At 35.6% G+C, this 21954-nt stretch overlaps 3 protein-coding genes across 3 annotated transcripts; 1 reads left to right on the forward strand and 2 right to left on the reverse strand.

Moving 5' to 3' along the window:
- Positions 1–940: 940 nt before the first annotated feature.
- Positions 941–4501, reverse strand: LOC115710716 (uncharacterized). The gene is made up of 3 exons (XM_030639071.2): positions 4012–4501; positions 1120–1899; positions 941–1038 (listed from the first exon to the last, which is right to left on the reverse strand). The coding sequence occupies exons 1-3, from the start codon at positions 4499–4501 to the stop codon at positions 941–943; spliced, it is 1368 nt and encodes a 455-aa protein (XP_030494931.2).
- Positions 4502–6240: 1739 nt separating this feature from the next.
- LOC115710717 (uncharacterized) lies at positions 6241–8185 on the forward strand. The gene is made up of 5 exons (XM_061112692.1): positions 6241–6245; positions 6800–7430; positions 7565–7639; positions 7697–7913; positions 8172–8185. The coding sequence occupies exons 1-5, from the start codon at positions 6241–6243 to the stop codon at positions 8183–8185; spliced, it is 942 nt and encodes a 313-aa protein (XP_060968675.1).
- An 8398-nt stretch (positions 8186–16583) lies between these two features.
- LOC133036184 (uncharacterized) lies at positions 16584–17742 on the reverse strand. The gene is made up of 2 exons (XM_061112693.1): positions 17430–17742; positions 16584–16648 (listed from the first exon to the last, which is right to left on the reverse strand). The coding sequence occupies exons 1-2, from the start codon at positions 17740–17742 to the stop codon at positions 16584–16586; spliced, it is 378 nt and encodes a 125-aa protein (XP_060968676.1).
- Between the last annotated feature and the right edge of the window lie 4212 nt (positions 17743–21954).

Raw genomic sequence — 21954 nt, forward strand, 5'->3', positions numbered from 1 at the left:
GTGACGACATATTGGATTTGATTCGAGGGGATAATGGCCAATACTTGGACAGTTGAAAGAATAAGGAAAGAATATATATGGTCCTCTTCTTTGATTGTGCAAGGCATTGGGTGACATTAGAGGTAGACTTTGATCATTGGTTGTTGAGCATATTTGACTCGAGCCTCAGATCGATTTCCCTGGATGAATTGAAGAGTCACTTGGCATTGTGGGAAATATATTCCCAAGTTTGATGTTGCAGTTCGGCCTATTCGAGAGTCATAAAATGATCGTCATGCCTCAACTAATCGTCTCAGAGAGCTAGGTTAGAACTTTTACTTCAAAGTCATCGACGGGAGCATTGTAGATAGATCGAATCAAGGTAACTTAATTACAATTGACTTTTTATTATTTAACTTGAATTTAATTTGCATACTTTTATTTATTTACTTTTTATTGTCTCATACAGCAGTGATTGCGGGATGTGTGTAATAGAACACATCGAGCATAGTATGCTGGATCTTACGTTTGATACAATATGAAAATTTTTAGAGAGCGGTGGTGTATAGATTTGTTTTACCAGAATTTAGCATGAACAATTATGTTTTTTTTAATTGGTATTTATTAAGATAACAATGTAACTAGTTTTTTTATTGGTATGTTTATGTTCTTTTATTACTTCATAACAATTTTAGGCCTTTTTTTCATGCAACAAATTATAATAAATATCTAAACATAAAATATCACAAATTCTAATGTTTTAAAAATTCCAACATGAATCCAATAACAATACATAACAGTACAACACATAACATTATGACTAAATTAAAAATTGATTTTTAAACTCGATAGGTGCAAGTGCTTCTATTGTGCCCCTTGGCACCGCACTTGCCACAATTTTGTGGTATGATAATCCTTTCACCATTACAAGCAGTTCGTTTGACTTAATTCTTCCAACCTTTTACTTCTTGGGTCGCTCCACTGGTTGCTTCTCAACAGGCACTCCAACTGTCATGTTCTTTATGTCATCAGGGAATTCCAAATCATCCTCGTCACCAACTGGCATAATTGTACCTTCATATGTGCTCCTTTAATATTCTATTATATAATATGGCGAGCATAGTGCGTACATGCTAATACTTCGTTGTTGAGCTATAGCACATGCATGAGGACAAGGAAACTTCATGCACTGGAACAAGCCGCAAGTGCAAGTCTGTTCCTGCAAGTCCACTACGCCACCGGTCTCAACTGTTCCTCCAAGGTGAACCTGCAACGTGTAAGGTCCACATGTATCAACGTTCAAATACCGAGATTTTTCAAATTGCAATGCCAAGTCCTCCTCCATTTCTGGTGCTAAGGTCTTCGTCCACTTGTCAGCTTTTTCATTTCGTGTAGCAAACCACTGTTGGACTTTGGGCCTTAGGAATGCTACATCAGCAGTGATCAGGAAGCCTCTTGCGTCCTTAGTTGTGTTGTTGAAGCTCTCAGCCCAGTTGCTCATCATTACATTGTAACGTACCCTTAGAAAGTACGACCGAACCCATTTTTCAAATCCAATTTCCTCAAGATATTGTGCAACCGCAACATTCATTGCCCGAATGTTCTCAAATTCTCTGTGAAACTCTGATTTTGAATATGTGTAGGCACACGTGTAAATGTGATTTGTGAAGACATCAGTCTTGAACTTGTGATTGATGTTCATAATAATGTGGTGGTAGCATGCACCATGTTGTGCATCAGGGAACACGATATCCAAAGCACGAACAATGCTTTGATGCCTATCTGAAACAAAGGCTAAGTTCTCAACATCACCAATCATTTCTTTCAATTTTCTCATAAAATAGGTCCAAGAATTAAGGTTTCCACTATCAACTATAGCGAAAGCTATCGGAAACATATGGCTCCCAGCATCCAGGGCCACTACACACAACATTTGCCCACCGTGCCTAGTCTTCAAGAAAGATCCATCAATACATACAACAGGTAGGCAAAACTGTTGGAAATTATTTTACTAGGATCTTAGATCTACTCACAAGTATGTTGATTAACACCCTAAATATGAACTTTCTAAAACGATGAAATAAACACATATAAAGTTTAGGAAACCTTACATTGGGTGCAGCGGGATAATATGACTCATTCCGTTCAGATATCTAGCCCTTTGATTCCTTTTTGTAGCAGAGCATTATCAATATCTGAACCTGGATCTCTTTCTCTGATTCTTTAGTGCTGAAACTCCTTCTTGCTGAAAGTCTTTCTTCACGATCTTCCTCACTATGATTGAGGTATCACTTGCTGTGTGTGGGCACTACTCTAATCACTAAGAGATTTCGAAATTTCAAGGAAGAAGAAAGAGAAGAAGGTGGTGGCTAGGTATAGAGAGAGAAGGCTCAGGTTTTTCTCTGAAGGAAATCAGAAAGTTAAGTGTAAATTTCCTAAAGCCTTCACTATCTATTTATAGCATTCCACTAGGGTTAGGTTTGAATTATTTGGCATTATAATGAAAATATCAGAAGATAAATCCTATAAAAGTGGCCGGCCATGGCAGTGTGGATTTCGGCCTCACTTTTTGCAATTTTGCAGTTTTATCACTTTTGCATCTGATTTTCTCAAAAACGCCAATTTTCAAATTGAACCATTTAAATGCCAATTCTAACTATTTAATAACTATAAATAATTATTAAATAATATTGTCATTTATCATATTTATTAATTGAACCATACAAAGTACCATAATTAACAAATATGCCCCTAAAACTCTTTCTTTACAATTCCGCCCTTACTTAGTGAAAAATTCACAAATAGACATAGTCTAATTTGAGAATTATAATTGATTAATCAAAACCAATTACATGAGTCTTACAAGCAATATTATCTCAACTAGTGGGGGGACCATGGGTCTATATAACTGAGCTTCCAATAAGCAGATCAAGAATTTATTACCTAAATTCACTAACTTATTAATTCTTCGTTGAATCCACGCATAGAACTTAGAATTGTACTCTCAGTATATAGAATGCTCTATATGTTCCACCATATAGACACATCATTAGTTATCCATTGTTATAATCCTAATTTGATCAATGATCCTCTATATGAATGATCTACACTGTAAAGGGATTAGATTACCGTTACACCCTACAATGTATTTAATCCTTAAAACACTTAACCCCGTATAAATGATATTTTAGCTTATGTGAAATGAGTACTCCACCATTTATTTTCGTTTGGTCAAGCTCGAAGGAGATCATCCTGTACTTACTATTCGCCAGATAGAAGCTATAGATTCTATGTTTATGTTAGCGCTCCCACTCAATTGCACTACCGTGTTCCCAAAATGTACGTATCACCCTGACCCAAAAGTAGGCTTAACTAACAAATCAAAGAACACGAATAGCCTCCTGAGATTGAGCCTAATCATAACAGGATTAACATCATTTGATCTAGGATCAACTAGGCGATATTGACTTGAATAGATATTACGGTAAGTTTAATAAATCTAAGTCAAAGTTCAATATCGGTCCCTTCCGATGCATACTCCATGCATTCAACCTCAGCTTTACATTAACCAATGTTCTGGAAAGAACATAGCATTTCTCCAAATGCAAGTAAACTCTTGTTGTAGATTATCATATCAGTAAAACCCTGTGTCTGATAAATCTAGGAAACTTTATTCACATAGTCATGTTTACTTTCCAATGTGTTGACAACACAATAAACAGGATAAATTATGTGAAAAGGGTTTCAGATGAATTCATTCATTAAGTACATATAATCATGAAATAAATCATGTGAACCATGCAACATTAAATGTTATTTCTGATCTATATTAATAAGTAGATCTGATTATATTGAAATAAGTTTTATTTAGGGCCACTACACACAATATTTGCCCACCGTGCCTAGTCTTCAAGATAGATCCATCAATGCATACAACAGGTAGGCAAAACCTAAACCCCCAGATACAAGGACCCAGAGAGAAGAAACAATACTTGAAGCGACCATCCTCTACCACAAAATCCGTGATCGTACCTGGATTACTCAACTTTAGCATGTGATGGTACGAATCTTCAGATGTACCCCGAGCTAGGTGTAGTGCCTTCTCTCTACACCTCCATGCCTTTTCATAACTCATTTGGATCCCGTAATCCTTGTGTATACTTTTCCTTATATCAGAGGCCAAATGATTCGAGCCATCAGTTGCAAACTTTTCCTTAATTAGATGGGCAACTATCAAAGGTGATGCTTGACAGTTATCTTTTCCTCGAAGATCACGGGAACATGTATGTACATTATGAAATGTACTCATCTCAAACATGTTAGAAAGTACGTTCTTCTTCGCTCTTAGTCTCCACCCACAATCTGTATCCTTACATGTGACGTACCAAATATCAGTACCGCACTTCCTAACGGAGTAATCAAACCCTTTCTTCATTGCATACAAGCCAACAACCATCTTTAAATGCTGTTTGTCTCTAAAAAACTTTAATACATGTAACTCCCTGCCTGGTGTGCCAGCCATAGATATATAATGACTATGATCCTCGATGTCTTCTCTTGTATACATTTTCTCCTTGAATTTATTGTAACTTGTCGAAAAAGAAAATGGATTGCTAAATCCAGTCACATTGGTCCCTCGAGCATCATAGGACCACTAGCATCATTGGTCTCTCTAGCATTATTAGGACCTATACTGTCAGTGGTTCCTCTAGCATTACTGGTTTCGCCTGGATGACTACTACTAGTACCAGGTGTTTGGCTATTTTCTCTATGGGGCATTCTTTTCTGTGTCGGTAGCCTCAGTGGTATTTGGTGCGATAGTGGAGTCAAGTTCAAAGGTACAGCAGCAGGGACCTCTGTACCTTGGTTGTCTCTTACGTCATCATTGCCCTCAACATAAGATTCAAGGTCTGGACCATCAAAAAAACATCAATGAAGGTAATTTGTGCTACAATATTGGCACTCAGCATCATAATATTTAATTCAGGTAATACATCGACAATCAACACCTCTGGATTTGAATCTGGAACAAAACTCCCAACCTCGCTACGATTGTCCTTAATAGAACTCGGTGTGGGACTAGGATCGACACAAACATTCTTCTTTAACAAAGTCACAAACAAGGGAGTAAATTCATCTGGCTTCTTCGCAAGTGTAGACAAAAAGTACCTTGCACGCTTATCATTTCTAATAACTTCAGGGCGATACGTGTAGCCTTTCATGTACTTATAATTTACTTCCAATGTCAAGTCATACTCCACTTTATCAATATCCAGTTCTTCAAACAAAAGATCAACCAAACCTGAGTAGCTTACGTTCGGATTAATGTCAAATGTCAAATTTTTGCCCCGTTTATAAACCCAATCTCTACCATCAAGCTCCCAAACATCATTATACATAACAAACACATTAATAGTTGAACTTGTCACATATATTTTTTAAAAAAATACAATTACAATTTAGAACAAAAATCTCACCGAAAAGTTATCCAAAATCTTTCAATGCAATAAATATGAAAATAATCGGACACCAATCGGACCCATCAGACAACATCGGGCCTGATCCCACAAATTAAACAAAAAACCAATTTTTGGGACCCCAATCGGACCCATCAGACAACATCGGATCTGATCCCACAAATTAAACAAAAAACAAATTTTCGAGACCCAATCGGACCCCAATCAGACACAAATCGGACACCCATCCAATTAGGCCTGAAAAATCCTGAAAACTATATTTTGAACTATAATCGGACCTCCATCGGATCCATTAGATACTAATCGGTCAGGACCCCAAAAATTAAAAAAAAGAAATTTTTTTGGGCCCATTGGACCCCATCGGGCCTTCAACCCTATCAGCCATTTTCAACAAGGCATCGGGCCACCATCGAACCTGCATCGGACCCCATTGAGCTAGACGGAAAAAATTGCAGAAGCCAAGAAAATTGCAGTATTCACAGGCAACAAGCATTTTAACACACAAAATAGCAAAATAACAGCAACAATCCACAGATCAAGCATTAAAACAATATTATAAACTAAATATGACAACAATAAACAAGATTACACAAAAAAAATTACCCATTGCTTGCATATGTTGCTCCGTCCAAAATTGAAAGAAAATAGGTAGTAAAGCTTGTAGTGTAGTAGATTATAGTGGTGAAGTGAAGAGAATGAGTGGAGAATGAGTGAATAAAAAAAAATTGGCCCTTTTAGTGGGGAGCTCAGCATTGATTAAGAAAGAGAGAAGAAGAGAGGGGAAATGGGGTAATGTAAATAGGGGTATTTTAGGGATATTGTAAAATATGTCATATCCCACAAATATTAAATGTTTTGTGTTTAGGGAAAAAATATTAGGTATTTGTAAGGATAAAAAATCAAATTTCCCTATAATAATTATGTTAACAGTGAAAAGTAATTACCCAAATACTTTAATAAAATTTTATCTTTAGTAAAGAACTTGGGTTTCGCGACGGATGTTTAAATTTTTTTAATTATATATATAAAATAAATTATCATACTATTTATTTAATAATAAATATATACTAAAATTGTACTAAATTTTAACCTTACTAATTTTTCTTATAATTATTCTTTGAATAGTATGAGAAGGTGTACAAACGTCAACTTAACCCCTATTTACAAAATAATAAAACTCAAAGTATTAATTAATATGTCAAATTAATAAGTGAAGAGTCAAAAGTATGCATAAATTAAAAAAAATATAGTTTCTCTCATTCATGTAGACATTATTTTTATCTTGTTGTGATTCTTCTCTTAAATCGATGTCATTCTTGTAATGTGTCATTCTTGTAATGTAGATGTGAACAACTGCATTTAAACCATCTCAGCTTTGGTGATGATGTTTTATTGTTCTGCAACGGTGACTATAAAAGTGTAATTTATCTTCTTCAGGGTCTGAAGGTCTTCTCTCAAACATCTGGACTGTTTCCTAATGCATCAAAGTCTGCTATGTACTGTAGTAACATGCCAAGACAGGATGTTACTAGAGTACTTGATGCATCTGGATTCACTCAACAACTACTGCCTTTCACTTACCTAGGTGTTCCAATCTGTGCTAAAAGGATTTCTAGCAAGGAGTGTTGCATACTTGCTGAAAAGATGATTGCACGCATAAGAACTTGGAGTTCTAGGCATATCTCTTTTGCTGGCAGAGCAGTGCTAATAAACTCTGTTTTGCTAACAATCCATGCCTATTGGAGCCAAGTTATGCTATTGCCTAAGAAAGTAATTAAAGAAATTGAAGCTATCTGTAGGGCTTATTTGTGGAAGGGACAATCCATGTTTCAAGGAGCAGGAGCTATTTCATGGGACAATGTTTGCGAAACAAAGATAGCAGGGGGCATTAGATTCAAAAAAGTTAGAGAATGGAACCAAGCTGCAATGATCAAATACATATGGGCAGTGGCTAACAAAGAGGAAAACATGTGGGTAAAGTGGATACATAGTGTCTATATCAAGGAAGAGATCTGGTGGAGCTACAATATCACTACTCAAGGTAGCTGGTATTGGAGGCAGCTTATAGCTCTAAAAAACTAGATTTGGCCTCTTATTGATGCACACAGTTTTATAACAGAAAAATAGCAGATGGCTACAAATCGTTGTGTCCTGTTCTGCAAAAGCAAAGGTGGAGTGAGCAAGTTTGGGGGAGGTTTAATACCCCCAAGCATTGCTTTATTTTGTGGATTGCTGTGCAGGGAAGATTGAGGACAAAAGACAGGTTATACAAGTTTGGAATCAGTGAAAATGTTTGTTGTGTTCTCTGCAACATGCAGGATGAAAAACATGAACACATGTTCTTTAATTGCAGCAAAATTAGAGGGTGTTTTGTTGAGATTGCTACTTGGATGGGATGGAAAACAATTGATACTACACTTACCCGTGTCATCAGAATGATACAAAGATCAAAGGCAGGTAAGTTTAAGAAAAAGATCATGGCTGCTTGTTTTGCTAGCTTAGTGTACAATCTATGGAGGATCAGAAACGAGGCCCTATGCCAAGGTAAAGAGCCTAATTGGAATAGTATAGTGAATTGTATAAAAGAAAATGTAAAGCAAAGAGTTGTATTAGTGTGGCCTTAGAAGGTTAGTAAAACAGAGGAAAAGTGGTTTTATTCTCTGTGAACTGTATAGAAAATTAAAGGCTATGACATGATTGTCATGGTGCTTTTAGGTTGTACAAAATAGTTAATTTGTAATAACAGTCAATGATTTATAAAAAAAAATGTGTTATTTCTATATCCAAAATTGATGTGAGTCACTGTAATTCACTATTTCTTAAAAAAAACTCATTGACCATTATAGAAGGAAATTTATAAATGGAAATTAAAACAATTCAGTCACTAAATTAAATTATTGAGTAAAAAAACATAAATCAATCAAAATATACTAAATTAGACAAAAACTAATTAAAAACATATAAATCAAGATTTAAGAATAGTTAGTTAAGATATTTTATCTTTTATATTTTTTAATTATAAAACTTAAATACATGAGAAAGAGCTTAAAACTAACCAACGTTTTTTTTTTAAATTAAAATCTTGTTAACAACAATCAGAGTTTAATACATCAATGAGAATAGAAGGAAAATCCTTAATCAAAGCCAATTCATCATCCACCCTAAGTGCATTCATAGGTAATTCATGAGCAGCCTTTTTGGCTGGACGTCAAACATGAATTAGGGATGCCTCATCAAAACTGGAAAGCAAACTAGCAATATCATCCAATAAGGAACCTAGTTCATTACAAAGGGAAAAACGCTTTGGGAGAGCTGAAACCAAGGCTAAGCAATCTGACTCCACCACATGAAGACGAAGACCCACTACTAGAAAAATGGGTTTTAGTGACACACATTGAGTAACTCTAAATCTATTTAGTGACACTTCAACGCGCGTCACTAATGAGGCTGACTGGAAAGATATTTTTTAGTGACACTTCACACGTGTCACTGAACCCTTTTACATTCACTTTCTGCGCGTCACTATAAGTGTATAGAGTCAGGTTAAAAAGGTAACAGCAACACGCATGGAGTGTCACTGTATCTTTTTTTTTTTTTTGATATTTTTATTAATATTTTTGGAAATTCCAATTATATTATAATGATAATTTAATTAATTATATTTTTATAATTGGAAATTGATAACTAGAAAGGAAACAAAAGCCAATTTGGTATATGCAATTGAAAAATGATAATAATTAATGAAAAATAATAATAAATACTTCTCATTCTCCTTGAAAAACATATATTGATAATTACAATTATTATTCAGATAAAAAAGATAATTACAATTATTATTGAAAAGAAAAATTATTGTCAAAAGTGACTATAGAAAAAAGTAAAAATATTTTACAGAAAAATCCTATACTATATCAGTGTATATATTTACATTATTAATTTTCAGAAAAACAAAAAAAACATATAATAATACATGTCGAACCCGTTTTCAGTGTCAATCGGATAAACCCAAAAAAAGGCGAAGGTCATCGAGAATGGTCCGGCCATGGCCTACCCTGTCCTCTCTCAACACATATCCTCTCCCTTCAATTCATCCCCAAAGCTTCGATGCGCAAAATCAGCCTCAGCCAAACGACGTCGTCTTCCTCGTTATCCTTCAGATCTGGCACCACCTAAATCGGGAGCCGCTCATAGTGGCCGACAGTGAAGCCTTTGAGATCGACAGTGAAGCCTAATCTCTCCTCCAACCGCTTCTGTAACCCAAACTCTGGCCAACTCCGCGAACCCCAAAGCAAGCCTCTCCGTTGAAGATCTACAGAGAAAAGGGAGAAAGAGAACATCATCGAGGGAGATAGATAAAGAGAGACCGTCACAAAGAGAGAGAGATAGTGAAGCTATACCTGAGTTTGTGTCAAAAGCTACCAACGCCGGTCTTTCCAAGAGAGAGAGAGAGAGAGAGAGAGAGAGAGAGAGAGAGAGAGAGAGAGAGAGAGAGAGAGAGAGAGAGAGAGAGAGAGAGAGAGAGAGAGAGAGAGAGAGAGAGAGAGAGAGAGAGAGGGAACCTTGCAATACGATTCAGAGAGAGAGAACGATGGATTTAAGGTTTTAATGGAGCGGGACTCTCCATTTCGTGGTCAGATTAGACCATCAGAGGTCGAGATGAACAAAGTGTTAAAGAGGGAGGTGCTGCATTTTTTTTTCAAAGGGAGGAGGTGCTGCGTTTATTTTTCCAGAGGGAGGAGAGGGGAGGCGCTGTTCTAAAGGAGAAATAGTAGGGTTTTGTTATTTGATATTTAGGGTTGTGTAAGAGAATATATTAGGTTTTATTTTATTATTTAATGATGGTACACGTTTTTTTTTTATTAATTCAAATTATATAATTATAATAATATGGGGACGATAGGGCTGACAGATTATAATTATAATTTTATATATTTTTTTTTAATATGAGGCTATATGGGGACACACATTGTGTGTATGTAAAAGTATATACCCACACGCTATGCGTGTCACTAAAGCCACATGTTCACGTTGCTTTAGTGACACACATAATGTGTTGGCAAAGGGTTTTGCTCACACGCGTGGCACGTCTCTATAGGTTATGGTTTTTTTTTTTTTTATAAAATTATAAATTTTGGGTTTTAGTATTTAGTGACACTCCATAGTTTTAGTGACCCACATTTTGGGTGATAAACACTAAATATTTAGAGTCATTTAGTGTGTGTCACTAAAAACCACTCTTAACTTTTTAGTGACCCACACTTTTATGTGTGTCACTATATAGTGTCATTAAAAGCTTAATTTGTAGTAGTGACCAAGTGTGAGAGATCAATCCAATGCAACCATTAATGCAACAACTTCTGCTAGTATGACTGAAAAATTCCCTACAATAACCAACAAGCAGAGGATAAGCCTAACACAAATACTCCATAAAAATAAACTACCTCCAAAACTATACTTACAAGAAACCGTAACCTACCATCCAGAGAAAACTACAACACTTATCAAAAAATTATAATTCCTAACAATAACGTTACAAGATTACCTTCCATAAGAGAACATGAATCACAATATCTAAAAGGTGAGGATAGTATCAACTTCTTAAGATTGGACAAAACATACACCATAAAGGAAACACTGTTGCTCACCCTCATAACAAAAAAATATCATAAACAATAAAGAAAAAAAAAACACCTCCTGTCATAAACCATACCAAATAAGGATCTACATAGGTACCCAAGAACATTCCTGGTAGTATCTCGAACTATTGCTCTAATTCCTTTAGTATTAGAATTAACATCCAGCGACGCATCAACATTTAGTTTATACACTCCCAAAGGCAGCTTAATCCATCATTCTGGAGACATGCATGTCGACCCCTTAGTCATAATATTGTGTCTCGAACATTGACTATATTCAATAAATAACTTAAAGATTTGTGAGACCACAACATCAGGAGGGTTGGCTTTGCGACAATGGACAATTTGGTTTCTTTCGCCCCAAATATACCAAGCCACAATAAGGAACAATTCGTAGTCACATCTTGATAGTACCTCCGAAGCCTTCAAAACTATTTGTTTGAATGAGATATCCATTGAGAGATTATACAATAGAGTAACACGTAATTCCTTCCAAACTTTCTTAAAACCATGACATAGGAACATAGCATGACTGTTTTAATCCACACTATAACCACATAAAGGACAATTAGTATGATCGACCATTTTCCTTTTTTGGAGCCCCACATACGTATGGAGTGCATCATGAAATCCACGCCAAACAAAGGTTAAAACTTTCTTTGGCAAAGAAGTTTTCCAAAACTCTTTCCACCATATAGAGAACCAACTCTTAAAAGGGGAAGGATTAAAATGAGCCAACTGTGTTGCCACAAAGTATCCACTTTTCACAAAATAATTACCCTCAACTGTATAGTGCCATATGTTGGGTTTTGTGCCTTAAATAAAACCCATTTCAATATAATCAGATTTACTTATTAATAAAGATCAGAAATAACATTTTATGTTGCATGATTCACATGATTTATTTCATGATTATATATATAATGTATGAATTCTATTTAAGTCCAGAACATATGAATTTGTTAAAGATTATAGTATTGTCAGCACAGTGGAATATAATCTTAATTATATGTTCGAAAGTTTATTCCCTGATTTGTCAGAACACTGGATTTAGACTGACATGGTATAATCAGCGATCGGTATTCTTACACCTTGGAAAAGTGTTATATCCTTTCCAGGACATTGGCAAAGTCTACCAGTATCGGATGTATGGAGTATACATCGGAAGGGACCGATATTGAACTTTGATTAGATATATTAGAATTTACCGTAATATCTATTCAATTCAATATCACCTGTTGATCCTAGATCAAATGATCTTAATCCTGATATGATTAGGTTCAATCTCAAGAGTGTTATTCGTGTTCTCTGATTTGTTAGTTAAGCCTACTTTTGGGTTAGGGTGATACGTACATTTCGGGAACACGGTAGTGCAATTGAGTGGGAGCGCTAACATAAATATGGAATCTATAGCTTCTATCTGGCGAATAGAAAGTAAAGGATGATTTCCTTCGAGCTTAACCAAACAAAAATAAATGGTGGAGTACTCATTTCACTTAGCTGAAATATTATTTATACATGGTTAAGTGTTTTAAGGATAAAATACATTGTAGGGTGTTACGGTAATTTAATCCCTTTACAGCGTAAATCATCTATATAGAGGATCATTGATTTAAGTCCAGAACATATAGAGCGTTCTATATGACTGAGAGTGCAATTCCAAGTTCTAAGAGTGGATTCAATAAGGAATTAATAAGTTAGGGAATTTACTTGGTAAATTCGGTTCGACTTATTGAAAGCTCGGTTATATAGACCCATGGTCCCCATACTAGTTGAGACCATACTGCTTGTAAGACTCAGTTAATTGATTTTAATTAATCAATTATAATTCTCAAGATTAGACTATGTCTATTTGTGAATTTATCACTTATTAAGGGTAAAACAGTAAATAGAGAGTTTAAAGGGTATATTTATTAATTGGGAAACTTTGATTAGTTTTTATTAATAAATAAAATAAATGGCAATATATTATTTAATAATTAATTATAGTTATTAAATAATTGGATTTGACATTTATGTGGTTGAATGAGAAAATTGGCAATTTTGGAGAATGGAAAACTAGGAATGATAAAATAGGAAAGTTACAAAAGTGAGAGGCTTGTTTCCATATTGCTATGGCCGGCCACTTTGCTTCTTTTTTCTCATTTTATTTTTCATTTTTAAATGCCAAGTAATTCAACCTTAACCCTATGTGGTATTCTATAAATAGTAGGTAAAGGCTTCAGGTTTCATACACACATTACTGTATTATTTTCTTTCACTTAAACACTTTGAAGCCGCCACTCCCTCTCTCTCTTTCTTCTCTATTTTCAAAATTCCCTTGAGTGATAGAGTAGTGCCCACACACATCAAGTGGTACCTCAATCATAGTATGTAAGACTATGGAAAATCAGCATCAAAGAAGGAGAGAAAGAGATCCAGGTTGAGATCTTGATTATGCTCTGCTACAGAAAGGAATCAAGGGCTAGAGATATGAATGGAAGGAGTTATAATATTCTGCTGCACCCAATGTAAGGTTTTCTTAAACTCTTATGTGTTTATTTTCATTGTTTTAGAATTCATATTAGGATGTTAATCAAACATACTTGGTAGTAAATCTAGATCCTGGTAAAATATTTCCAACACCATATCCAAGAACAAAGGCTCTATTGATCAACCACATTAAACAACTCCTTCACCATTTGCATATTCCAACCACTCCTTGACTCATCAATCAAATCACATACCAACAAATTAGGATTTACTTGATTAGAACAGTAAGGCCAAAAAGTGACTGGCCGCGGTAGCCAAGGGTCCTTACAAACTAGAATCGTGTCACCCGTCCCAACTCACTTACGCAACCCTTTTGTTAAAAGAGACCTTCCCCAAATTTCGTTCCGCCAAACATAACTAGGTGCCTGTCCAACTATATCCAAAATCAAAGAAAACTTGTAAATTAAAATAATTATACTCACAATACCGCCCATAATAACATATTATTAAACGTCAGATCAACACACCAAAAATAGCCTAAATAATGGAACCAACCTCCCCACTAAAAATCAAAAGAATTCAAGAAAAACAATAAAAAACAATTGATTTAGATCCTTTACTTTAAGAAAAAACTGATTGTAGTCCTACTAAAACAATCATAAAAACCCCACTCTTATTTAAGTCAAAGCCAACCATAATCAAGTCTATAAATATCCTTCTATGCATCGTATCCATAAGACTTAGACAAAGAAATATAATACCATATAATAATACAAGAAATATACATCCAATGTGAGTGCTTAAAGGCACCTATGGTGCAATAGAAGATAAAATATAACAATAAATATATACTTCCAACCCCATAATAGCCAGACTCGTCAGAGCATCATACCTGAAGCAGTCAAAAAAGTGGTATGGGAGAAGTACTTTGCTCTAAATATTCTCGCAGGCAGAGAGTCCAGACATGTAAGTATTCTCCATGCCTAAGTAGCCAGTAGCGGCTGGTTATGATGCTCAAATGTTCTAAATCCTAGCCCACCTTGAGTCTTTGGCAAACATATTTTCCTCCAAGCTAACCAATGTGTTTTCTGTTTAGCAACAAAAGAGCTCCACCAATATCTATCCATAAGAGCTTCCAATTGATCACATAAATTCACTAGTAATTGGAAGCAAGACATTGCATACGTGGGCATAGCTTGGATGACCGCTTTTAGCAGTATTTCTCTACCACCATATGAAAGCAACTTTGAATTCCAAGAATTAAGACGTGACCAAACTCTTTCCTTAATATAGCTAAATATTCTCTATTTGTTACGACCACTTATCATAGGCAAACCCAAATATTGGATAATGGGTTCAATAATTTCCATATACAATGTTTCCTCATATTGAGTTCACAAATTCTCAGGCGTATTTGGCAAATAATACATGCTGAATTTGTTGAAATTTATTAACTGAAAAATATAATTAAAATTAGCTTAATCACACATCTTACTAAACTGAAACATCTACTAAGAAACCCAATTTTGGATCCGAATAAAATAAGAAATAAAGTCTAAAAGGAACATTTTTTTTGCAAAAGCATAATAATAGTTCAACAAACAATTGACCCAATGAACAAAACCACATAGCTCTCCTAACACTATCAAGCACCAACATATAGCCTCTTAGTCGTGTACCTAATACAACCAACTAGCATGAACCCCACATAAGTCAAAACAAAAAAGTTATACATTACCCTTGTAATCTCTTTGACAACCAGTGAGTTAGGAACTGATCCCTTATAGTCTCAAAGAGCATCCAACTAACAATTTCGTATTGTAACCAATATAAAACATACACATATAAATATTACTTCTAAACCCAGGGAATAGCGTCAAAACTATACATTAAAATTGATCATAACTATCCCAAGTCATCCACTGAAAGTAGATAAGACCATCCAAATATAATGACACCCTACTAGAATATTTTCCACTAGACTTACTTTCCTAGGCTTAGGAGTCAATGTAATAAAATCCATATAAATAAAAGTAGCATCAAACAACTAACCTGTCCCGAAGCTCTAGAATATTTATCAAAGATGTTTAGTAATGATATGCAAGACCTGGGCGATACACGGGTAAATAGAATACTATCATCTGCAATGAAGAGGTTTGTAATTGAAGGGGTTGATCGAGCAAACTTATACCCAATAATGTCACGATTAGTTTTTGCTTGGCATTAAAGGGTAGAGAAACCTTCCTCACAGAAAAGAAAGAGGTAAGGTGAAAGGGGATCTCCTTGACATAACCCTCGTGTTGGTACAACCTTCTCTTTAACTTAACCATTAATATTAAAAGAATAACTAACCGATCACACACATTGCATAATTAAATGCACCCAAGGATAGGCAAACCCAAACTTTAGCATAATGACTTCTAAAAACCCGCATTCTACTCTATCATATGATTGGCTCATATCAAGATTTATAACAGAAAAGCACCTCTTTCTCCAAGTCGCAGCTCGTAAATTATGCAATAGCGCATACGATACCATGGAATTATCCGTAATTCGTCGACCTCCAATAAAAGTACTTTTAGAAAAATGGATCAATTCATTCAACCATGGTTGAAGGCGTCGTACGAGAACAGTTGAAATAATTTTTATAATACATTACATAAGCTTATTGGGTGAAAGTCTGCATCTGCTTTGCAGATTTGACTTTTGGTATCAAAGTGACAATGGTGGAATTAATAAGTGATAACTCTGCTTCACCTTGCAGAAATTCCAACACTGCCTTTGCTACCAAGTCACCTACACTGTCCCAATGCTTCTAATAGAACATAACATTAAATCCATCGTTTCCTAGGCTTTTATCTGCCGGCATTGAAAAAACAACTAACTTGACTTCTTCAACAGTAAAAGGGAGCAGGAGGTTTGAGTTCATAGCATCTGTTACTCACTGCTGAACAACAGAGACCACAGCCTCAGTATCCTCATCGGCAGGGAAAGAAGACATGAAGAGATTGGTGTAGTATCATTCAATAATACTCAGAATGTCATCCCCATCAGAGCACAAAACACCAGCTTCATTAGTCAGTCCTAAAAAGCCAAAAGATAGAAAAAATTTAGATTGTGGAGGATTAAAGAGATGCTATGAACACCTTATGAAAAACATAAAGATTAAGACCCTTTCAAGTTCTACCAACCTACTAAAATTGTAGTGGAAAAAGGAGACAGGTGGGACAATAATTAATTTGTTCCAACTTTTTTAAAATAGAAATATCATAATGCAAAATACTAAGGTAACACAAATTAATATTAAATATGTATACTTTAGTACTATTTATTAAATAAACTATTGACATTATTTTTTGGATATTAATCAATTAATTTATTTGCATCCTAATATTTCCCCAACAATACTTGCCGGTAAGAGGCCCAATATAAATGCAAAAGACATACACGAACATTATATATCTACTATGTACTACGTATATATACATATATATTAATCAAGAAAGGAGATAAAAAGAAGGTAACGTCATAGGTAATTATCTTGGTCACTAAGAAGCTTCCTTGTTCCTTTAGGAAATATTGTTAAAAATACGATTGTGTTCTTGTGATCTAAATACAAAACGTTTAAGAAATTAATAAATTACTGTTTTTAACAAAAAACCCTATATTATTCATGAATTGTTAATGCATATTAAAGGAATTAATAAAGATAAAGTTGGACAACTACTGAGTAATTTCAACTAGACGTTCAAATATTATCCTACCATCCTGACTATTAATTAGTATTGTCAAATTTACAACAAACGAAGTAGACTTACATAGATATGATGATAAAGAAGTTACTAAATACCACTAAAAAACAAACCTGGAATAGCATTATTTTGTCTCCTTGTATTAGCATATTGATGAAAAAATTTCGTATTTTGATCTCCTGCTTTCAACCACTGTATTCTAGATCTTTGCTGCCAAAATATTTCTTCTTTTTCTAGTAAATCTGAAAGTTGAGATTCTAACTCATTAACTTCAAACTGATCACATGCATAACTATCCTTATTTTCAGCTTCAGCTAACCTTCGCTTAGTGTTCCAAATATTCTTAGGCAGCTTACCATATTTCTTTTCATGCCACTTACCTAAGCTTTGAGCACAAGAGGAGATGTTATTAAGCACAGCCTCCATCACAGATGACGCTGGAGTGGATTCCCAAGAGGATGACACAATTTGATGACACGTAGGATCGATACTCAACATAGCTTCATACTGAAAATATTTGCGTTTATGAGATAAAAACTGTTGCCAACTTTAGGAAGGTCGCCAACTGTTAATAAAAGTGGTCTATGATCAGATCAAAAAAAGTCTAAATGTGTTAGATTAGCTAAAGGAATAGACTCTTCCCATTAAGAGTTGATCAAATCCCAATCCAGACGTTCTTGAATAGTATCCGCACCAAAGCTAAACTTCCATGTGAAACGTTCACTAATATAGGTCATTGGGGAGAGAGCACACTCTTCAATAGCTTCCCTGAAAAGATCCATTTGAGATTCCCTTCTCAGCAATCCTCCAACTTTATCATCTTGATGTAGAATTTCATTAAAGTCCCCCATGCATAACCAAGGACCGTGGCGTCCCTATAGATTAGGGCGTTACAGGGGCAGTTCGACATAACCTATCACCCTCGAACATCCATCAAGGGCCAGGCTTTGGAAAATTTCTTAATAGAAGGAATAACTTCAGAAGAAAATCTGCTTGTGCAGCGAGACGCGGATACTCGAAAGTTATTCGTGGATGGTGCATCCAACGAGCAGGGCTCGGGTGCAGGGGTGATATTAATTTCACAAGAAGGCTTCAAGTTTCGTTATGCTTTGAGATTTCAATTTGACGCATCAAACAATAAGGCTGAGTGTGAAGCCTTGATCGCTGATTTGAGGATAGCCGAGGCATTGAAGGTCAAGAATCTCATATTTCATAGTGATTCGCAACTAATTGTAGATCAGGTTCTCAAGGAATACCAAGCTAAGGGCCTAAAAATGGCTAAGTATCTAGAGAAGGTTCAGAAGAACTTGGAAAGATTCCATTTATTTTAAAATCGAGCAAATCCCAAGAGAACAAAACTCTAACGCTGATGCATTAGCAAAGCTGGCCTCGTAGAATGATTTGGATGAACTAAACTTGGTTCCAGTGGAAATGATAAACGAGCCAAGTATATGTGAAAAGGAAGATATCGAGATGATAGATAGCTCACCTACATGGATGACTCCTATAATCAACTATCTATTCGATGGACAACTTTCAGCTGACAAAAACGAGGCACGAAAACTTTTGTATTCAGTGCCTCGCTACACAATAGTTGAAGTCAAACTATACATAAGTGGTTATTCAATGCCTCTACTTCGGTGTGTTATTCCTACAGAAGCAAACGAGATCATCAGAGAAATTCATGAAGGCTTTTGTAAGGATCATGCAGGTTGACAGAGTCTATCAAAAAAGATCATTAGACAAGGATATTACTCGCCAACAATCAACAAGGACACCCATGAGTTTGTCAAAAAATGTGATAAGTGTCAGAGATTTTCACATATACCTCGCGTACCACCAACGAAATTGAGGATGATGATGTCGCCCTACCCATTCGCTATATGGGGGATTAATCTGATTGGGGCACTTCCCATAGGGCGAGGGGGAGCCAAGTACGCAGTAGTAGCAGTTGAGTTCTTCACTAAATGGACCGAGGCTGAACCTCTTGTCTTCATAATCTGCAAGAAAGTCCTTGACTTTGTTGTCAAAAACATTGTCTGTAGGTTTGGAATTCCAATGAAGATAGTATCTGATAACGGAACTCAGTTCGATGGTGACTTGTTCACTGAGTTCTGTGAGAGGAATAAAATAATTAAGAACCAAGAACGCTTAAAACTGTCCTTGGATCTACTTGATGAAAAATGTACTGAGTCGCAAGTTACTAATACAGCGTATCAACACCGAGTAATAAGATACTTCAACAAAAGTGTCAAAAAGAGGCTATTCAATGTTGGAGACTTGGTGCCAAGGCAAGTATTTGCAAATACGAGGGATGCATCTGTAGGAGTATTCGACCCGAACTAGGAGGGTCCTTATGTGATTGAAGCAATAGTAGGAACCGAGGTTTACAAATTGGCTCGGCTGAACGGCTCGCTGATAAAGAACTATTGGAACGTGGAACATTTGTGACCCTACTACCAGTAAATTAATGATTGTAACTCACATTTCTAATGTAATATTTTGAACATCAGTTATGAATAAAGTTAATCATTTCATTTTCAAATAATTACAAAGTGTTACTCTTTAAAATTACCTGAGGGGCATATGTGTATGATTAACCGGAATTTATCTAGAAATACATGATATAGTGCAAACCCACAACTTCAAAAATTTTTTAATTTTTTTTTTAAAGTTTTTTGATCAAATCTTTCTGACGAGAAAGGGATCAAACTATTATAACTTTTTGATCAAAAACCTGTTTGACAAGAAAGGAAAATCAAAAGTTATAAATGAGATATAACTCATAACTCGCATGTGAAGTTGAATATTAATGACTCGCACTGTATAGGAAAGTATTAAATGAGACGTCAAGGTGTCTTGATAAAAGTACTTAAACTTAGTGTATGAATAGATAATCTAACTATTCATGTAAGCAATCAAAAATATACAAAGTGATAAGATCATTAAAAGTATATTCAAGTTTGCTTGAAATTGATTATAACTGTTATTGCGAGGAAGAATTGATAACTGCTCGTAAATTAAAAGCATGGCAGATAATAAACTACTCGTGCGTATGGTAGACTATTAACTACTTAACATTAAAGGAATGTACAAGCAGTGGAAATTTCCTTAAAGTACTTTGTATGTGATCAAAATATGATTGTTTAAATTGTGAATAAAATACAATCAAAAAATTATGTAGTACAAACATAAAAGTACGAGGCATTAAATAAAGATTGAAACCAAGTTGGCCATCCAACCTAGCAAATTTGTCTTTACACAAAAGTAAAAGTGCCACAAGGGAAAAACCATTGTCTCGGCCCTAGGGCCATTTTCTTACATAAAATAAAAGATAAATAAAAACCAATCCTACATTGTAGGAGACTTGGATGGATATTTTTCTTCTACCGTCTCGACCTCTTCCTCTTCCTTCCTAGTCTTCTCGCAGTGAGAATTTCCTCCTCATCTTCCTTCAAGAAGCTTGTGTCCATGTCCGGATTCGCCATCAAGGCTCGATAAATGGTAAAAATTCCAACCTTGTTGCATCGATATTTGGTTTCAGCCTCTTTCCCCTCGAGTACCCCTTTGAGCTTCTCGCATTCATCAGTTTTGGCCTTTGTTGCTTTCTCAACATCTTCAATACTCTTCTTCATCCTCTCGGCTTCTTTGGTGAGGCGATTAATTTCCTGTTGAGCATCGTTCCATTTCTTGACTACGACCTCACATTGGCTAAGTGAGTTTTGGACATCACTCTCTAAGTATTTTATCTTTTCTCTTTCTCGTTGCTGGGAGGCAAAAGAGATGAAAGAAGCCTAGAGATTCACAAACAAGGATGTATAAAAAACAAGGGGGAAGAAGAAAATTAATAATGACGTAAGCATATTAGGGCAAAGAAACTTACCAAGAGGGTATGAGACAAGCCTCTCGTAAGCATTCCTTCCAAATCCCCATGATTGATTAAATCCCAATCATGGGGAGGAGAGCCTTGAGTTGGCGCCAGCAAGCGGCTCCAAACTCTTGAGCGAACTCTGAGCCAGTCTTTCCTACCTCAGCATATAATGTTTCAATGGCCTGGCTCGAGGAGGCGGGGATGTGAGTTGTGTTGGGGGGAGGCTCGTCGGTACTTGTGATGACTGGAAGAGGAGTTTGATTCTGTGTCTCAATCTCAGGGACCTCGAGGTTAACAGGCTGAGAGGCTTTCTTCTTTTTATGAGCGGTGGTTTTCCTTTGACTTTTAAGAGGCTCCACCTCGACATCTGAAGGAGCTCTTGAATTGGTCGTTCTCTTCTTCCCTTTCCTCTGCATACATCCTCGAAGTCCATGTCTGCGAAACAAGATAAAATTGTTAGCATTAATTATAAATAAGTAAAAGGGGGTTTAGGGTATAATTTTCCGCCTAAGGAATTTACCATAGTCACTAAAAGAAGAGGTATGACTAGAAGATGGGGTAGAAGGACCATAATATCAACTAAAATCCCTGCAACATTTGATCTTGAATATATCAAAGGAATCAACTAGTTCTAAATCCAAGCTCGCGTCTAGGTGACTTGCCCTATCCATCATGGTACCATATTGCTTGGCTATACCGTAGTATGACTCATTACATTTAATCTGGACATGGAATCTAGGGTACCAGTTCTCAAACCTATGGGTTAT

This window comes from Cannabis sativa, chromosome 3 (genome assembly GCF_029168945.1).
Source record: "Cannabis sativa cultivar Pink pepper isolate KNU-18-1 chromosome 3, ASM2916894v1, whole genome shotgun sequence".
NCBI lineage: Eukaryota > Viridiplantae > Streptophyta > Magnoliopsida > Rosales > Cannabaceae > Cannabis > Cannabis sativa.

Coding starts and splice junctions, on each gene's coding strand:
- LOC115710716 (XM_030639071.2), bottom strand. CDS start 4,501: ATGGCTGGCACACCAGGCAGGGAGTTACATGTATTAAAGTTTTTTAGA. Junction 1,900..4,011: donor GCTAAAGTTGAGTAATCCAG/GTACGATCACGG, acceptor TGTTGTGTGTAG/TGGCCCTGGATGCTGGGAGC. Junction 1,039..1,119: donor TGCTATAGCTCAACAACGAA/GTATTAGCATGT, acceptor CAATTATGCCAG/TTGGTGACGAGGATGATTTG.
- LOC115710717 (XM_061112692.1), top strand. Junction 7,431..7,564: donor ACAAAGAGGAAAACATGTGG/GTAAAGTGGATA, acceptor TGATGCACACAG/TTTTATAACAGAAAAATAGC. Junction 7,640..7,696: donor AGCAAAGGTGGAGTGAGCAA/GTTTGGGGGAGG, acceptor ATTGCTGTGCAG/GGAAGATTGAGGACAAAAGA.
- LOC133036184 (XM_061112693.1), bottom strand. CDS start 17,742: ATGGAGGCTGTGCTTAATAACATCTCCTCTTGTGCTCAAAGCTTAGGT. Junction 16,649..17,429: donor ACAAAATAATGCTATTCCAG/GTTTGTTTTTTA, acceptor TTGGCTTTTTAG/GACTGACTAATGAAGCTGGT.